General features: G+C 47.0%; 1 protein-coding gene across 3 annotated transcripts in view; it reads right to left on the bottom strand.

Annotated features, from left to right (window-relative positions):
• Window positions 1-2,778: 2,778 nt before the first annotated feature.
• The window catches only part of LOC129854867 (cingulin-like protein 1), a 30,501-nt gene continuing 15,255 nt past the window's right edge, over window positions 2,779-18,024 (bottom strand). For 2 of the 3 annotated variants that reach the window (XM_055921989.1, XM_055921988.1), the window contains exons 8-20: window positions 17,227-17,439; window positions 16,540-16,647; window positions 15,928-16,026; window positions 15,706-15,810; window positions 15,302-15,454; window positions 14,775-14,945; window positions 13,540-13,692; window positions 9,838-9,927; window positions 7,433-7,516; window positions 7,111-7,235; window positions 5,183-5,291; window positions 4,137-4,322; window positions 2,779-3,523 (exon numbers count right to left, since the gene is read on the bottom strand). In XM_055921989.1, the coding sequence (XP_055777964.1) occupies window positions 4,155-4,322; window positions 5,183-5,291; window positions 7,111-7,235; window positions 7,433-7,516; window positions 9,838-9,927; window positions 13,540-13,692; window positions 14,775-14,945; window positions 15,302-15,454; window positions 15,706-15,810; window positions 15,928-16,026; window positions 16,540-16,647; window positions 17,227-17,439 (1,578 nt within the window). In that variant the 3' untranslated portion in view covers window positions 2,779-3,523; window positions 4,137-4,154. Of the gene's footprint in view, window positions 3,524-4,132; window positions 4,323-5,182; window positions 5,292-7,110; window positions 7,236-7,432; window positions 7,517-9,837; window positions 9,928-13,539; window positions 13,693-14,774; window positions 14,946-15,301; window positions 15,455-15,705; window positions 15,811-15,927; window positions 16,027-16,539; window positions 16,648-17,226; window positions 17,440-18,024 lie in introns of all 3 variants that reach the window. The other variant, XM_055921990.1, reaches the window with a different exon arrangement.

An 18,024-nucleotide genomic window follows, 5' to 3' on the forward strand; every position in this document is an offset into this window, starting at 1 on the left:
GGAAGAGGAGGCCGTGTAGCCCGTCTTTTCAGCTAGTCATCAGGATACGAGGAAGAGGAGGCCGTGTAGCCTGTCTTTTCAGCTAGCCATCAGGATACTAGGAAGAGGAGGCCTGTAGCCTGTCTTTTCAGCTAGTCATCAGGATACGAGGAAGAGGAGGCTGTGTAGCCCGTGTAGCCCGTCTTTTCAGCTAGCCATCAGGATACTAGGAAGAGGAGGCCGTGTAGCCCGTCTTTTCAGCTAGTCATCAGGATACGAGGAAGAGGAGGCCGTGTAGCCCGTCTTTTCAGCTAGCCATCAGGACACTAGGAAGAGGAGGCCGTGTAGCCCGTCTTTTCAGCTAGCCATCAGGATACGAGGAAGAGGAGGCCGTGTAGCCCGTGTAGCCCGTCTTTTCAGCTAGCCATCAGGATACTAGGAAGAGGAGGCTGTGTAGCCCGTCTTTTCAGCCTAGCCATCAGGATACGAGGAAGAGGAGGCCGTGTAGCCCGTCTTTTCAGCTAGCCATCAGGACACTAGGAAGAGGAGGCCGTGTAGCCCGTGTAGCCCGTCTTTTCAGCTAGCCATCAGGATACTAGGAAGAGGAGGCCATTTTGGTACACCCACAATAACATCTGCTAATCATGTGTATGTGACCAAGAAAATTAGATTTGAAATAAAGGTTAAATAAATGTTTAAAAAAATATATATATATATAAGTTAGCTGCATACATTCCCTTTGGATGGTTATATAAAACGACTCAATATCACCATCTGTCGGCCTTTGGGTAGGCTGGGGGGTTGGGTAGACAACTCCCATCTAAATATGTATCCTCAAGAGAAACTTACCCAAACATTGTATTTTCCGGGCTATGCCTACTCCTCCCATTCGGTATACTCAGTCACTACGAGAAACTTCTTAATGTACATGAAATACTGTAATGAAACAGCAGGGAGCAGGTCTCGAACCCTCGACCTTCCAGCCCGAAGTCCGGTGTGCTATCGACTGTGCCGCAAAAGCATGCTCGTGCGGCAGTCGATATCCGTGCTTATAAACCCAGAGTCGTTACACTACCATTATTGAAGTTTTGTAACTTACTTGGTTCACGGTTTTGTGGTAGAATTAACCAGTTACACTCCATCTTTAGCTTTCCCTTTGCAAACTTCCAAATCCGCTGCATGTGTAACCGGTGTGAAATGGCTATCTAGTTAGCGGTGGTGCTCGCTAATAGTTTCAATCGGTGACGTCGCTCGCTCTGAGACCTTGAAGTAGTTTTTTCCCTTGCTCTGCAAGGGCCGCGGCTTTTGTGGAGCGATAGGTAACGATGCTTCATGGGAGGCAGTTGTTGATGTGTGCAGAGGGTTCCTGGTTCGAGGCCAGGTAGGGGGGCGAGGAGAGGGACGGAAGCTAAACTGTTACACATGGTCGAGTTAATTAGACTGTCGCAGTTCATTATCAAAACGCCAGGTTTAGACAATATTCCACAGAAATAATACCATAGTGTAGATGAACGACATCAGCAAGTTGTGAGTTACAAGTAGTTTACTCTTACCCCTGATTCCACTGGCATGGCTACAGGTAGAGTAAAGATGAGGAGAGGTTCCTAACCATGGGCGTGGATTGCATGCATAATACCCTGACTACGCTTTGACGCAGATCGCGCTGCAAGTCCTGTCTCTCCCATCTCCTCATTGGTTTATAGAAGCAGGTACCCACGTGCCATCTCCTAATTGGTTATACTAACGTGGTAATACTATGAAATTTTAGATGCCAATCACCATATAAGATAAACAATGAAAAATCCTGGAAGGAGGAGAGATGACTAGAAATGATTCGATTGACTGTTTTTGTGTGTGGCTTAATTGTCGGAGTAGAGGACCTTGTGCATTTTATGTAAAATAACAACCTAATGTTTATATCCCAGGACAGATTAGCTAGCAACAGCAAGCTAGCTAAATAGGACAAATTAGCTGGAAAGTGCAAGCTGATGAGCTAAATTGCCATACATGTTTAATGCTTTTCGACCTGTCCCCAAATTAATGTCATTGGTTCAGAGTTTGTTTTGATATTTTAACCTGCGTGTCATGATCGCGTTTGGTGTAGGGGGACAAAATACATTTATGTACGATGGCGCACGTGCGCAGCCGGTTTGGGTTCCGTGTAAGGTGTGAAATGGGGGAGGGTGTGTGCGTGCCTAAGTCCCACACTGTATAAGAAATTCTGAGATGTACCTTTGAACTTTGCAGATACGTAGCCTTCTTTCAAATCTTAAATTTCACACAACTTAGTAATAAATAACCGTAATTGTAAGGACTGTCGTTCTCCTCTTCCTCGGATGAGGAGAGGAGAGAAGGATCATCAGACCAAAATGCAGCATTTGGGAAATAAGCCATCTCTTTATTTGCAACGATGGCAACACGAAAACAAAACACTTTCAAAATACAAAACAAGAAAACGACGTAGACGAAAAACTGAACATGAACTTACTTAACTAAAACATACAACTCACGGACAGGAACAGACTACATCAAAACGAAACGAACATCCAAACAGTCCCGTATGGTGCAAACATAACACAGATACGGAAGACAATCACCCACAAACAAACAGTGAGAACACCCTACCTAAATATGACTCTTAATTAGAGGAAAACGCAAACCACCTGCCTCTAATTAAGAGCCATACCAGGCAACCCAAAACCAACATAGAAACAGAAAACATAGACTGCCCACCCAAAACACACGCCCTGACCATAAACACATACAAAAACAACATAAAACAGGTCAGGAACGTTACAGTAATTTATTCATAGGTTAAATACATTATGCAAATACAAAATTATGGAGCACACAATAACGTTTATTGACTGCTTTATGATAGTGAAAAGCAGGGGCCCAACTTTGGTTTTAGAAGTGGGGGGGGGGGAATTTTTACATATATATATTTTTCAGTCAGATCAACACTCCAAACAGCCTGCCCCGACCGCTCGGAGGCGTCTGCATGGTCCTAAAGCACACAGGTGCCTCGTTTTGTATCACATTCCAATGATAAAACTGGGAGGAAAAAAATGTAATTTCAGAATGTGGGGGGGACATGTACCCCCGACCCCAGTGAAAGTTGTGCCCCTGGTGAAAAGCAAAAAAACAAAAAACATGGCTTTTTTATTAGTGATCTTTCTTCTGGAACTGCATGGAACTCTGTAGTTTTAGAATAACCACTAGAGGTCAGTCTAGAGCAAAGGGTTATGAAATCACCAGTTGAGCCCACAGTTGAGTTGTACAGGTGAAATATCGTTAATGAGAAACTTCTGTAGTGCTTTTCATTCCCATGTCCTCAGTGATTTACCGACCCGTTGTGAGAATCAGGATATATGTGACTTGACTGCTTGTATTTTTCCCCACCACGCTGTCGTCAGTGCATGACAACATGTCACCAAGGAGTACTAAAAGTCAGTCAGTCAGTCAGTCAGTCAGTCAGTCAGTGTTGATGTCATCCACACCCTTAAGGATCATCAGGAGCGGTGCTGATTTCTGCTGCTTGCGCCTGAACAAGGAAAAGAGCAGGAGAAGCTTTATAAAAAACGACAACAGTGCAGGTGCAGTGTACAAAAACTGAAGTGAAATGAAAGAACAACCTGGTCTCAAGACTATTTCGTATTATTCTGTTCGTAATTTACGAGACACTCCATTTAGTGTATGTTACGTTTTGTATGGTATGTATTCATTGGTGGATGTCCATAATCCATTTCATATGATATGTTACAAATTCTAATTTGTTGTGGCTAACATTAGGTAGGTAGCTAGTGCTAATGCTAACGTTAGCTAGGCTAGGGGTTAAGGTCAGGGTTAAGTTTAGGAGTTAGCTAAGCCTTCCCCTAACCCTTACACCTAACATGCTAAGTAGTTGCAAAGTAGCTAAAAAGTAGTAGAAACATTGCTAATTAGCTATAATGCTAAAGTTGTCCCTGATTACATTCGAACGCTATGGTGCTAGATGTTCGCGTGATACGCCCACCCATCCAACCCGACCAAATCAATTTTGTCTTAAGTAACCTTCGGTCTTATGTAACCATAACATACTCATTTGAGTGTGTCGGATTTACGTTTACTATCTTACATCTAGTCTATGAGAACATGCTGGAAAGATAGATACCCACACATTGTTGCATTCAACCTCAGCTCATCTCCGAGCGCAGGGTGTTGAGCTGGCTGAGGACCTGCTCATTGGTCTCCATCCATTCATCCAGATCTCTCTGTAACTTCCTCTTCGAGTTCTCCAGTCGCTCTATCTCCTGCTCAGCCCCATCCATCTGTCTCTTCACAGTCTTCAGCCTCTGGTTCAGCTAGGAGAGGAGAGAGGGGATGGAAATAAAGCTGGCTCGGGGCTAGTACTTTTTTTTTTTAGACCAGACTAGTGAAAAAGTACAAAACTAGCCCAGTAAAATTATGTCTTTCAGAACAACTCACGGCCCAAATTCTGAACCTGAATATCATCCAGGCAAGTAGAAATGGCAGTCTACTAGCCAGGTTGGCCAGTGCCCAAAATCCTTATATTTCATCCCTGGTTGTTATAATTTATTGATCATGTGTTGTTGTAAATGTATATGTCCATTGTTGTGTCTGTAATGGCTGTATTAGAACTTATGTCTTTAGCCCCTTGACGAAGAGGAAGTTAGACTACATCGTTTTTTTATAATTCATAGATGTTGTTTTTAAAGTTTGTCTGTATGTCCATTGTAGTGTAACAGTGTTGCTACCGTCCCTCTCCTTGCCCCAACCTGGGCTCAAACCAGGGACCCTCTGATCATACCCACGAAGCATTATTACCCATCGTTCCACAAAAGCTGCGGTCCATGTGGAGCAAGGCGAAACAACTACTTCAAGGTCTCAAGAGCGGGTAAAGTCACCGATTGAACGTTACTAGCTAGCCATTTCACGTTGGCTTCATTAGTACTTGTCTAGTACTTCAGATTCTGGGTCAGCTACAAGAGGTGTACGTCAGCTAGGATCTTTATGAATTGGCCAATGCAAAGTCCACAATGAATGTGAATTATTTTGTCTTCCTGTAACACTTTATCTGAATTTGCCACCTGACATTCAGAGACATTTGTAATGTCAGGATTATGACTGTATTACAACACTTATGACCTACAGTTCAAATAAAGTGCTAAAGTAATTATTTTGACTAAGTTTTCCATGTTACCTGGTCTTTCTGGTTCTGTATAGACATGTGCTCATCGTCCACCTGTATCGTCATCTCCTTCACTTTTCGCTCTAGTTTCCTGTTGGCTTGTTGCAGGTTGATGTTGTCTCTGAGAAGAAAATATGAAACCCTGTTAGAAACTCCATCATAGCCCTCAACACCATCTAAATATTCAAACCTGTTAGACACTCAATCATAGCCCTCAACACAATCTAAACATTCAACCCTGTTACACTCAATCATAGCCCTCAACACCATCTAAACATTCAACCCTTGTACCGTAGATGCCTTGTCATTGCTGTAGTGACGGTGATGTATTTAAACCTCAGCATTATAAACCAAGGGAAGAATCTAACTGCCAGCATAATAGTCCAGGGTTGAGCACACTACCAACTATTTTCACATCTCACCTCTCAGCTTTCCTCTCCCTCCAGCCTCCCCTCTACCACCCCCTCCCTTCCACCTCACCTCTCAGCTCTCCTCTCCCTCCAGCCTCCCCTCTACCTCCCCCTCCCTTCTACCTCACCTCTCAGCTCTCCTCTACCCTCCAGCTCTCCTCTACACCAGCCTCCCCTCTCCTTGCAGCATCTTCACCTCACCTCTCCCTCCAGCCTCCCGTCCACCTCCACTCTCCTGGCAGACTCTCCTCTCCCCTCCAGCTCCCCTCTACTCGCATCCTCGCCAGCCTCCCCTCTCCTTGCGGCATCTTCACCTCACCTCTCCCTCCAGCCTCCCGTCTACCTCCACTCTCCTGGCAGACTCTCCTCCAGCTCATCTCTTCTCTCCCCTCCAGCGCACCTCACCCCTCCAGCCTCCCCTCTACCTCACCTTACCCCTCCAGCCTCCCCTCTACCTCACCTCTACCTCACCTCACCCCTCTACCTCACCCCGTCAGCCTCCCCTCTACCTCACCTCACCCCTCTACCTCACCACCTCTACCTCACCCCTCCAGCCTCCCCTCTACCTCACCCCTCCCGCCTCCCCTCTACCTCACCCCTCCCGCCTCCCCTCTACCTCACCCCTCCCCTCTACTTCACCCCTCCAGCCTCCCCTCTACCTCACCCCACTACCTCTACCTCACCCCTCCAGCCTCCCCTCTACCTCACCCCTCCAGCCTCCCCTCTAACTCACCCCTCTACCTCACCCCTCCAGCCTCCCCTCCAGCTCACCTTTCCACCTCTCCCGTCCAGCTCACCTTTCCATCTCTCCCGTCCAGCTCACTTTTCCACCTCTCCCCTCTAGCCTCCCCTCCTGCTCACCTCTCCCCTCCATCTCACCTCTCTTTTCCCGCCAGCCTCCCCTCTACCTCACCCATCCAGCCTCCCCTCTACCTCTCCCGTCCATCTCACCTCTCCTCTCCCACCAGCCTCCCCTCTACCTCACCCATCCAGCCTCCCCTCTACCTCTCCCGTCCATCTCACCTCTCCTCTCCCGCCAGCCTCCCCTCTACCTCACCCATCCAGCCTCCCCTCTACCTCTCCCGTCCATCTCACCTCTCCTCTCCCGCCAGCCTCCCCTCTACCTCACCCATCCAGCCTCCCCTCTACCTCACCCATCCAGCCTCCCCTCTACCTCACCCATCCAGCCTCCCCTCTACCTCACCCATCCAGCCTCCCCTCTACCTCTCCCCTCCATCTCACCTCTCCTCTCCCGCCAGCCTCCCCTCTACCTCACCCATCCAGCCTCCCCTCTACCTCTCCCCTCCATCGCACCTCTCCTCTCCCGCCAGCCTCCCCTCTACCTCACCCATCCAGCCTCCCCTCTACCTCACCCGTCCATCTCACCTCTCCTCTCCCGCCAGCCTCCCCTCTACCTCACCCATCCAGCCTCCCCTCTACCTCTCCCGCCCATCTCACCTCTCCTCTCGGGCCAGCCTCCCCTCTACCTCACCCATCCAGCCTCCCCTCTACCTCTCCCGCCCATCTCACCTCTCCTCTCCCGCCAGCCTCCCCTCGAGCTCCTGGACCCTTCCCTCCAGTCTGGAGACCACCACATCCTGGTTGGACCTCTGGGAGCCCTCTAGATGAGACACCCTGCTCTTCAGCTCCTTATTCTGGAGGAGAACAACAAAAGGGTGAGCACATATAAAAGAGACAGGAAGCATGGGGAATGATTCAGGGGGTACCATATACAAGCAGGTTTAAGCACCAATGGTTCAGGCGGGTGACATACAGCAACTTCAACCACCAATGGAGAGGACTACATGTGAAGAGAGATCGGTGAGGAGGAGAAATTGAGAAAGTCCAGTACCTGTCTCTCCAGAGTGATCTTGTCACACTCCAGGTCCTGTTTGACTGCACTCTCCTGCAGCAGCTCAACTCTTATCAGCTCCATCTGTCAGCAGAGAAAACCATGTACAGACATTCACTACACACACACACACACTGATGAATACACCTTTCACATGAGAAAGGGACACTCCCAGTCCATTGATGGACAGTTATTAAAAACAGTGACGCTGTCAGAATCTCCCTCGTCAGAAGAAGACGTCATGTAAAAAAATAATAATAATCTACGACCATCTTCAAAACAGTGATGCTGTCAGTAATGGTTCATTCACCAAAACCAAAGGGAATAATGCATTTACTTTCATCTCCAGTATCCAAACACCGTCTCCTCTACTGCCAGTCAGACAGGACCCAAACACTGTATCCTCTACTGCCAGTCAGACAGGACCCAAACACTGTCTCCTCTACTGCCAGTCAGACAGGACCCAAACACTGTCTCCTCTACTGCCAGTCAGACAGGACCCAAACACTGTCTCCTCTACTGCCAGTCAGACAGGACCCAAACACTGTCTCCTCTACTGCCAGTCAGACAGGACCCAAAGGCTGCATCCTCTACTGCCAGTCAGACAGAACCCAAAGGCTGTATCCTCTACTGCCAGTCAGACAGGACCCAAAGGCTGTATCCTCTACTGCCAGTCAGACAGGACCCAAAGGCTGTATCCTCTACTGCCAGTCAGACAGGACCCAAAGGCTGTATCCTCTACTGCCAGTCAGACAGGACCCAAACACTGTCTCCTCTACTGCCAGTCAGACAGGACCCAAACACTGTCTCCTCTACTGCCAGTCAGACAGGACCCAAACGCTGTCTCCTCTACTGCCAGTCAGACAGGACCCAAACGCTGTCTCCTTTACTGCCAGTCAGACAGGACCCAAAGGCTATATCCTCTACTGCCAGTCAGACAGGACCCAAAGGCTGTATCCTCTACTGCCAGTCAGACAGGACCCAAACACTGTCTCCTCTACTGCCAGTCCGACAGGACCCAACGGCTGTATCCGCTACTGCCAGTCAGACAGGACCCAAACACTGTCTCCTCTACTGCCAGTCAGACAGGACCCAAAAGCTGTATCCTCTACTGCCAGTCAGACAGGACCCAAACACTGTCTCCTCTACTGCCAGTCAGACAGGACCCAAACACCGTCTCCTCTGCCAGTCAGACAGGATCCAAACACTGTCTCCTCTACTGCCAGTCAGACAGGACCCAAACACTGTCTCCTCTACTGCCAGTCAGACAGGACTCAAACACCGTCTCCTCTGCCAGTGAGACAAGACCCAAACACCATCTCCCCTGCCAGTCAGACAGGACCCAAAGGCTGTATCCTCTACTGCCAGTCAGACAGGACCCAAACACTGTCTCCTCTACTGCCAGTCAGACAGGACCCAAAGGCTGTATCCGCTACTGCCAGTCAGACAGGACCCAAACACTGTATCCTCTACTGCCAGTGAGACAGGACCCAAACACTGTATCCTCTACTGCCAGTGAGACAGGACCCAAACACTGTATCCTCTACTGCCAGTGAGACAGGACCCAAACACTGTCTCCTCTACTGCCAGTCAGACAGGACCCAAACACTGTCTCCTCTACTGCCAGTGAGACAGGACCCAAACACTGTATCCTCTACTGCCAGTCAGACAGGACCCAAACACTGTATTCTCTACTGCCAGTCAGACAGGACCCAAACACTGTCTCCTCTACTGCCAGTCAGACAGGACCCAAACACTGTCTCCTCTGCCAGTGAGACAGGACCCAAACACTGTCTCCTCTACTGCCAGTGAGACAGGACCCAAAGACTGCATCCTCTACTGCCAGTCAGACAGGACCCAAAGGCTGTATCCTCTACTGCCAGTCAGACAGGACCCAAACACTGTCTCCTCTACTGCCAGTGAGAGACCGCCCTCTCCAACTGGCCAGTAAAGGGAGAATAAATAATAGGTGACATCATTGCTCAGAATAGTTAGCTCTTCTTTGTCTTTTCGGGGAAACCAAAACAGAGTTGTGTCAATTAGTCTGAACCGATCTGCTCCCATGGCCTACTTCACCAACACACACACAGTTGTGTCAGCATTTCACAAACATACTGTATACAAACTCAGTAAACTTGAGAACAATTTTTTTTTTTATCTCTTAACTTCCTTAGCCAGCAACTAAAGGCAGAGCAGGAAACGTGAGCATTCAGACCTAAATGTGTTAATGTAAAGTCTGAGTCATCTAGCATGATTCTATGACCCAGTCTACATTGTATGCTTGGCTGTCTGCCATTGGTGGAGGAGGGCCCTGTGTGTGTGTGTGTGTGTGTGTGTGTGTGTGTGTGTGTGTGTGTGTGTGTGTGTGTGTGTGTGTGTGTGTGTGTGTGTGTGTGTGTACTGGCCTGTTGTTTCCCATGGTCCACTCTGTCCATCAGGAGATCTGCACTGTTCCTCTCCTCACTCAGATCACATTCCAGATGGCTCACCTCACCCTGGGAAAGAGACATGCAATACTTATGTAGTGCTTATGAATGTGTTATTTAAGGGTTATGAATGTGTTATGAAGTCCTTGTGTAGGTGCCTTTATGTATTAGGACCATCCCGCATTTAAATGACTTTCAGCTTATAAAGGCTTCATAAGCACTACATAAATGTGTTACAAAGCATCTATAACCGTACTTCATGCTTTATAAAGGGTTCATTATTTGTGGCATAACTGTGTGACATAATCACCAATGTCAAATGTGACATAAGTTTATAACCCACTATGTCGAATATGTTATAAACGTGTGCTTTATAAAGGGTAGCATGTTGTGCTGAAGGATGGCATAGGCTCTAAAGTGATTTGCATATGCTCTAAAGTGATGTCATACGCTCTAAAGTGATGTCATACGCTCTAAAGTGATGTCATGTTAGTCACATTACACCTAATCTCATTCCCAGACACTTCCGGCCCAAATGGTCTGGTGGACTAACACATCAAACTTGTCATTCATTAGTTAGGGTTAGGTTTCCTCACCCCCTCCCCTCCAGCACATCTCTCCTCACCTCTCCCCTCCTGCTCACCTCTCCCCTCCTGCTCACCTCTCCCCTCCTGCTCACCTCTCCCCTCCTGCTCACCTCTCCCCTCCAGCTCACCTCTCCCCTCCAGCTCACCTCTCCCCTCCAGCTCACCTCTCCCCTCCAGCTCACCTCTCCCCTCCAGCTCACCTCTCCCCTCCAGCTCACCTCTCCCCTCCAGCTCACCTCTCCCCTCCAGCTCACCTCTCCCCTCCAGCTCACCTCTCCCCTCCAGCTCACCTCTCCCCTCCAGCTCACCTCTCCCCTCCAGCTCACCTCTCCCCTCCAGCTCACCTCTCCCCTCCAGCTCACCTCTCCCCTCCAGCTCACCTCTCCCCTCCAGCTCACCTCTCCCCTCCAGCTCACCTCTCCCCCAGCTCACCTCTCCCCTCCAGCTCACCTCTCCCCTCCAGCTCACCTCTCCCCTCCAGCTCACCTCTCCCCTCCAGCTCACCTCTCCTCCAGCTCACCTCTCCTCCAGCTCACCTCTCCTCCAGCTCACCTCTCCTCCAGCTCACCTCTCCTCCAGCTCACCTCTCCTCCAGCTCACCTCTCCTCCAGCTCACCTCTCCTCCAGCTCACCTCTCCTCCAGCTCACCTCTCCTCCAGCTCACCTCTCCTCCAGCTCACCTCTCCTCCAGCTCACCTCTCCTCCAGCTCACCTCTCCTCCAGCTCACCTCTCCTCCAGCTCACCTCTCCTCCAGCTCACCTCTCCTCCAGCTCACCTCTCCTCCAGCTCACCTCTCCTCCAGCTCACCTCTCCTCCAGCTCACCTCTCCTCCAGCTCACCTCTCCTCCAGCTCACCTCTCCTCCAGCTCACCTCTCCTCCAGCTCACCTCTCCTCCAGCTCACCTCCCCTCCAGCTCACCTCCCCTCCAGCTCACCTCCCCTCCAGCTCACCTCCCCTCCAGCTCACCTCCCCTCCAGCTCACCTCCCCTCATCACTAACAACTAAAACATTATAGACATGTTTAAATGACACATTTGCTTTTATTTGTATATTTAAAAAACAAAACAATACAAGTACATGAAATCCAGCAATGTAATTACATTGAACATTACACAGGGCTGAATAGTGTAGCTTGTCCCTGAGCTGGTGGACCAATGGTTCTTGCCTATCAGCCTGCTGGAAGTACTGTAGGCTGATTCCAACCTTAAAAGTAACAACAAAGAAAGTTAGCAGGTCTGTTAGGAAATGTCTTTGTCACACCATCTGCATAAGGTCTGTGCTGCGCCAGAAACTCTAAATGGAGGGATGGGAAACTCCATTCAATTCGTATTATTATATTCCCCTTTCATTTTCAAATTTCATGATGTGGCTATGAGACATGGCTGTATCTAGGCGGATTTGTATTTAGCTTAGCCTGCTAGCTAGCTAAACTTTGGTTAGCTACCAAATTGCTGTGAAGGTCACCATAATTATTTGAAATTACAATTGGAGGTAGCTACAGTATGTAATCTAACTCAACACTGAACTACTACAAACTCATTTAAAATGACAATAAATAAAAAAGTTAACTTACTTGTTTTTTTTGCTGTCCAGTGGCAGCACAAGTGGGCATTTGATTTGCAAACTGATCACATGATCAGCAATACAAAAAAAGTAATTCCGGAATTTTGGAAATGTTCTAAATAAATTAAATGTTATTTGTCACGTGCGCCTTACCGTGAAATGCTTACCAACAAGCCCGTAAACAACAATGCAGTTAAGAAAATATTTAGTAAATAAACTAAAGTAGAAAAAAAGTAACAATAAAATAAACAATAACGTGGCTATATACAGTCGGTACCGGTACCGAGTCAATGTGCGGCCGTACAGGTTAGTCGAGGTATAGGAGGTCATGTGTACATGTAGATTGTCACGATCGTGTGGAGGATTGACGGACCAAAACGCAGCATTTGGAAAATAAGCCATCTTCTTTTATTTTAGAAGAAGGCAAAACGAAACAAAACACTTACGAACTAACCAAAACAATAAACGCCCGTGAAGCTAATAAAACGTAGCGCACACATACATGCTACAAACGTTCACCATAGACAATTACCCACATCAAACGAAAGCCTATGGCTACCTTAAATATGGCTCCCAATCAGAGACAACAGAAATCAGCTGTCTCTAATTGGGAACTGATTCAGGCAACCATAGACTTTCCTAGACAACTACACCCAACATAGACACAGCTAGACACATACACTCAACACAAACCCATACACTACACCCAACACCCCCTTTACCATATAACCACCCAAAACCGACAAAACACAAACATTCCCCATGTCACACCCTGACCTAACTAAAATAATAAAGAAAACAAAGAATACTAAGGCCAGGGCGTGACATAGATAGGGGTAAAGTGACTATGCATAGATCATAAAGAGCGAGTCCCCCAAGTAATAATAGAAAAATGTCAATAACCATTCGTGATATGAAAAATAACATTAACAATGATTAATATTTAAGTGACTTTTGAATTTAAAAAAAATTGGGTTTTAAAACATGTACCATGGTCAAATAAATGCCCCCAATGCGAATCACTGTATACAGAATACATATTGGCTTATAGATTTTAAAAAGGCCCTACCAATGTTTTTTACTGTGCGTGACTGTGTAAGTTATCCTGTAGCAAAGCATTTTGGGGGAAGTTGAGGTCAGGTCGAATATTGACTATGCACCCAGGAGGGAAAGAGGTTGGGCCATCCTAGAAATGTTTTAGTGAAATATAATATATAGAATTTAGCAGACACTTTTATCCAAAAGAGACTTCCAGTCATGCGTGAATACATTTTAACGTATGGGTGATCCTGGGAATCGAACCCAATATCCTGGCGCTGCAATGCTCTACCAAGATGCATGACAGGGTTATAAAAAATTATACATTTTGAGTTCAGTCAGTCAGTACCTCCATGAGATGGACCGGTCGGGAGTGGTTCACCTGGGTGTGTGTGTTCCTCTCCCACACACACACACACACACACACACACACACACACACACACACACACACACACACACACACACACATTACCTCCACAGAAACATTACCTCCATGAGTTTGACCTGTCGGGCGTGGTCCTCGTGGGCGTGTGCGTTCCTCTCCTCCAGCTCCTCCACCTTCCTCTCCAGCTGTCTGCCTCTCTGCTGGGCCTCCTCCCACTCTCTACGACCCCGCTCCAGACCCTGCTCCAGGGGAAGCAGCTGAACACACACATCATATTATAACACACAGAACATATTGAACACACACACACACATTATATTACAAACACACAGAACATATTGAACACACACACATCATATAACACACAGAACATATTGAACACACACACAGAACATAGGTAGACAACTCTGGTTCAAACACAGTCAGAGACAGGTTCAGGGACATAGAACAACACACACACACACACACACACACACACCATAGATCATCACACACCATAACATAACACATGACATAGAACATAACACATCACACACGCACACAGATCTTAACACATGACATAGAACATCACACACACACACAATAACACACAGAGAATGTAACACACAACATAGATCACCACACACACACACACACGACATAGAACATCACACACACACAATAACACACACAGAATGTAACACACGACATAGATCACCACACACACACACACACAGAACATGTTGAACATCAACATCAGGTAAAGTGTCTTGGATAGCCTTCATCTCAACATGTTTACAGCTGAACTTTACTTCAGTCTCCTCTCCTGATAAACCTTTTAGCTCTAGAATCACTGCTCAGCTCCTTATCTCTGAAGCGTGAGAGACAGAAAGAGAGAGAGACCGAGAGAGAGAGCGTGAGAGACAGAAAGAGGCAGCTTTAGCTCTAGAATGACTGCTCAGCTCCTTATCTCTGAAGCATGAGAGACAGAAAGAGAGAGAGCGTGAGAAAGAGACAGAGAGAGAGAAAGAGACCGAGAGAGAGAAAGAGACCGAGAGAGAGCGTGAGAGACAGAAAGAGAGAGACCCGAGAGAAAAAGACAGAGAGAGAGCGTGAGAGACCGAGAGAAAGAGACAGATTTATCTCTAGAATCACTCCTCACCTCCTTATCTCTAAAGCATGAGACAGAAAGAGAGAGACCGAGAGAGAGCGTGAGAGAGAGAGAAAGAGAGAAGGACCGAGAGAAAGTTGAATTGAATAGAGAGCGAGCGAGCGAGAGACAGAGTATAATCAGAGATCATATCAGAGAATATGATCCATCCATTGGTGACTCATCAGGGGGGGAAAATGTGTGCCACACCTCTTCCTGCAGTTTTCTGGCGGTCTGTCGGGATTTCTCCAGCTCCACTCCCTTTTCCTGCAGCTGTTGTTGGAGCTCAGACAGAGCGGAGTGGCTCTTCTCTCTGACTTCATCAACCTGGAGCTGGAGCTTCTCAGTGGACGCCTCACAGCCCTCTACTATAGTACTCATCTGGAGGGAGGAGGGGGGGGCGAGAGAGAGAGACAGAGAGGGGGGGGGGGGAAGAGAGGGAGGGCAGAGAGAGAGATGGAAGATTAAGATAGACTGAATGGTATTCATTTAACATTCCCCCCCATGATAGATACAGGTTTTAAAGAAAATTCATACAACCCCCCTATCATTTGAACTGGTGACAACTCCAGGGTAATGCATGACTATTATAACTATTTAAAAACCCAGCAGCTCTCTAGGATGGCAACCAATAAAGTGGAGGTCGATAAAATCTTCAGCTCCTCCGCATAGAAACACAGTGTTCTTCTCAGTGACCTATGACCTAGCCCCTCTCTCTCTCTCTCTCCCTGCCTCACCTCCTTCTGCAGTTCCTCCACAGTGCTGTTCTGCAGTCTCCTCTCCTCGTCCAGATCACTCTTTATCCTCTTCAACTCCTCTGTTCTTCTCCTCTCCTCCTTCAGCCTCTCCTTCACCTCCCTGTGCTGGTGGTTCAGCTGGGTCATCTCGCTCTGTGGGCACACACACACACACACACACACACACACACACACACACACACACACACACACACACACACACACACACACAGAGAGAATGTACTGTGTGATTGTGTGGCAGAACTACCACAACAACATGTTTTCGAAGTTGGACGTACTCTGTGCTAAGGAGATGTTTACCAGCGAGTTCTGAATACGGTATATTCCATTGACTCCAGCACCTGAGATACAGTACGACCTGTACGGTCCTTGTATCCACTCACCTGTACATTCTCCAGACGTACGAGAAGGGCTTTGTTTGCCTGGGACATCTCCTCTTCCTTCTCCCTCACCTCCACTAGAGTCTCCTCAACCTGCCGTTTCTCCCTCTGTGGAATCACATCTGTAATAAATATACCTTCAATACCCGGCCATGCATTTTCACAGAACATCTAAATTCATTCAGTCTATATTTTGTGTGCTTTCTTTATCTCTCTCTACCTCACCTTGAGTTGCTCTATGCATTTCACCAGCTGTCTCTGCAGGGTTTTGGAGTCCTTGATGACGATGTTAAGCTGCTCCACCCTGCTTTCCAGCTCCTCCACCTTGGTTAGTGAGGAGACGGGACACACCATCACATCAAATGGACAAGAGGCAACTGATCCTAGATCAGTACTCCTGCTCTGAGATATTTTATGAATACGGACCCTGATATGTTTTTCTGGATATATTGTACAGAGCATTATGGGTATTGTAGCACATCATTTTGGGTTCTGTAGTATAGAGCATTGTGGGTATTGTAGTACATCATTATGGGTTCTGTAATATAGAACATTATGGGTATTGAAGTATATCATGGGTTCTATAGTATAGAGCATTATGGGTATTGTAGTACATCATTATGGGTTCTGTAGTATAGAGCATTATGGCTTCTGTAGTATAGAGCATTATGGGTATTGTAGTACCTCATTATTTATATTTCTTAATGATCATTGTGGGTTCTGTAGTATAGAGCATTATGGGTATTGTAGTACCTCATTATTTGTATTTCTTAAGGATCATTATGGGTTCTGTAGTATAGAGCATTATGGGTACTGTAGTACATCCATCTGCAGTACCTGTCCCCTCAGTTCCTCCCTCTCCTGCATCAGCTGAATCACCTGTCCCCGTGCCTCCCCTCTCTCCTCCTCCATCTCCCTCTTGTCCTGGCTCAGCACTGTGTTACTCTAGCAGGGAGAGAGGAGGTAGTATACACAGGGGATGGGTGGAATATTAGTAGAAAAAACCTAGGATCAAACTCACAACCTTCTGCATGCCAACACATTGAAACTCAAAGTCAACTAATATGACAAATGTAAATATTTATAGCCACTTGGGACACTCAGTCACTCAATCACGTTCTACGTTCTTTTTTTTCAATTTACGTACAGCCAGGGTCACACTCCAACACTCAGACATCATTTACAAACGAAGCATGCGTGTTTAGTGAGTCCACCAGATCAGAGGCAGTAGGGATGACCAGGGATGTTCTCTTGATGAGTGTGTAAATTGGACCATTTTCCTGTCCTACTAAACATTCAAAATTAAACAAGTACTTTTGGGTGTCAGGTAAAATGTACGGAGTAAAAAGTACATTATTTTCTTTAGGAATGTAGTGAAGTAAAAGTTGGCAGAAATATAAATAGTAAAGTAAAGTACAGATACCCAAAAAAACTACTTATGTAGAACTTTAAAGTATTTTTACTAAAGTACTTTAGACCACTAGTTCTACTAGCAGTAGCATGTCCCATATCTCAATTCAATACCTCTTTCACCTCCTCAACTTCCTCTCGGAGCTTCTGCACCTCCTTGTCGCGCACCTCCTTCATAATGCCCAGCTCCTTGTCATGACTCTCCACCTCCTCGTTCAGCGCTCCCTTCAGGGCGGTCAGCTCCCTCTCCCTCCAGTGTAGCAGCACCTCCTGCTCCTCCTGTACCTGAATGAGCTCCTGGAAGTCCAACCGCACCTGGGCCAGGTCCTAACACAGACACTGAGTTAATTGATATAATCCAGCGGGACCAGGTCCTAACACAGACACTGAGTTAATTGATATAATCCAGCTGGGCCAGGTCCTAACACAGACACTGAGTTAATTGATATAATCCAGCTGGACCAGGTCCTAACACAGACACGGAGTTAATTGATATAATCCAGCTGGGCCAGGTCCTAACACAGACACTGAGTTAATTGATATAATCCAGCTGGACCAGGTCCTAACACAGACACTGAGTTAATTGATATAATCCAGTAATTCGAACTCAAACCCTGTGCTTCAACCTCTCCAACCGATAGCTGTTGTGTGGTGAGTGTTCCTGGCACCAAAATGGCCGCCGTGCATCACTGAGGTGGGTGCTACACATTGATGGTGGATGAGGTGAGTTTCCTCCTACTATGTAAAGCGCTTTGAGAACCTCAGTTGGTAGAAAAGCACTATATTAAATATAATCAATTATTATTTATTATTATTATGTGCGTCTGTGTGTGTCACATGGCTGGGCTAGATCCTACTATAGACAGGTACATATTAAAGACAATTTGTATAATACGGTAGAAGGAGGTTTCC

The sequence above is a fragment of the Salvelinus fontinalis genome, chromosome 5, assembly GCF_029448725.1.
Source record: "Salvelinus fontinalis isolate EN_2023a chromosome 5, ASM2944872v1, whole genome shotgun sequence".
Taxonomy (NCBI): domain Eukaryota; kingdom Metazoa; phylum Chordata; class Actinopteri; order Salmoniformes; family Salmonidae; genus Salvelinus; species Salvelinus fontinalis.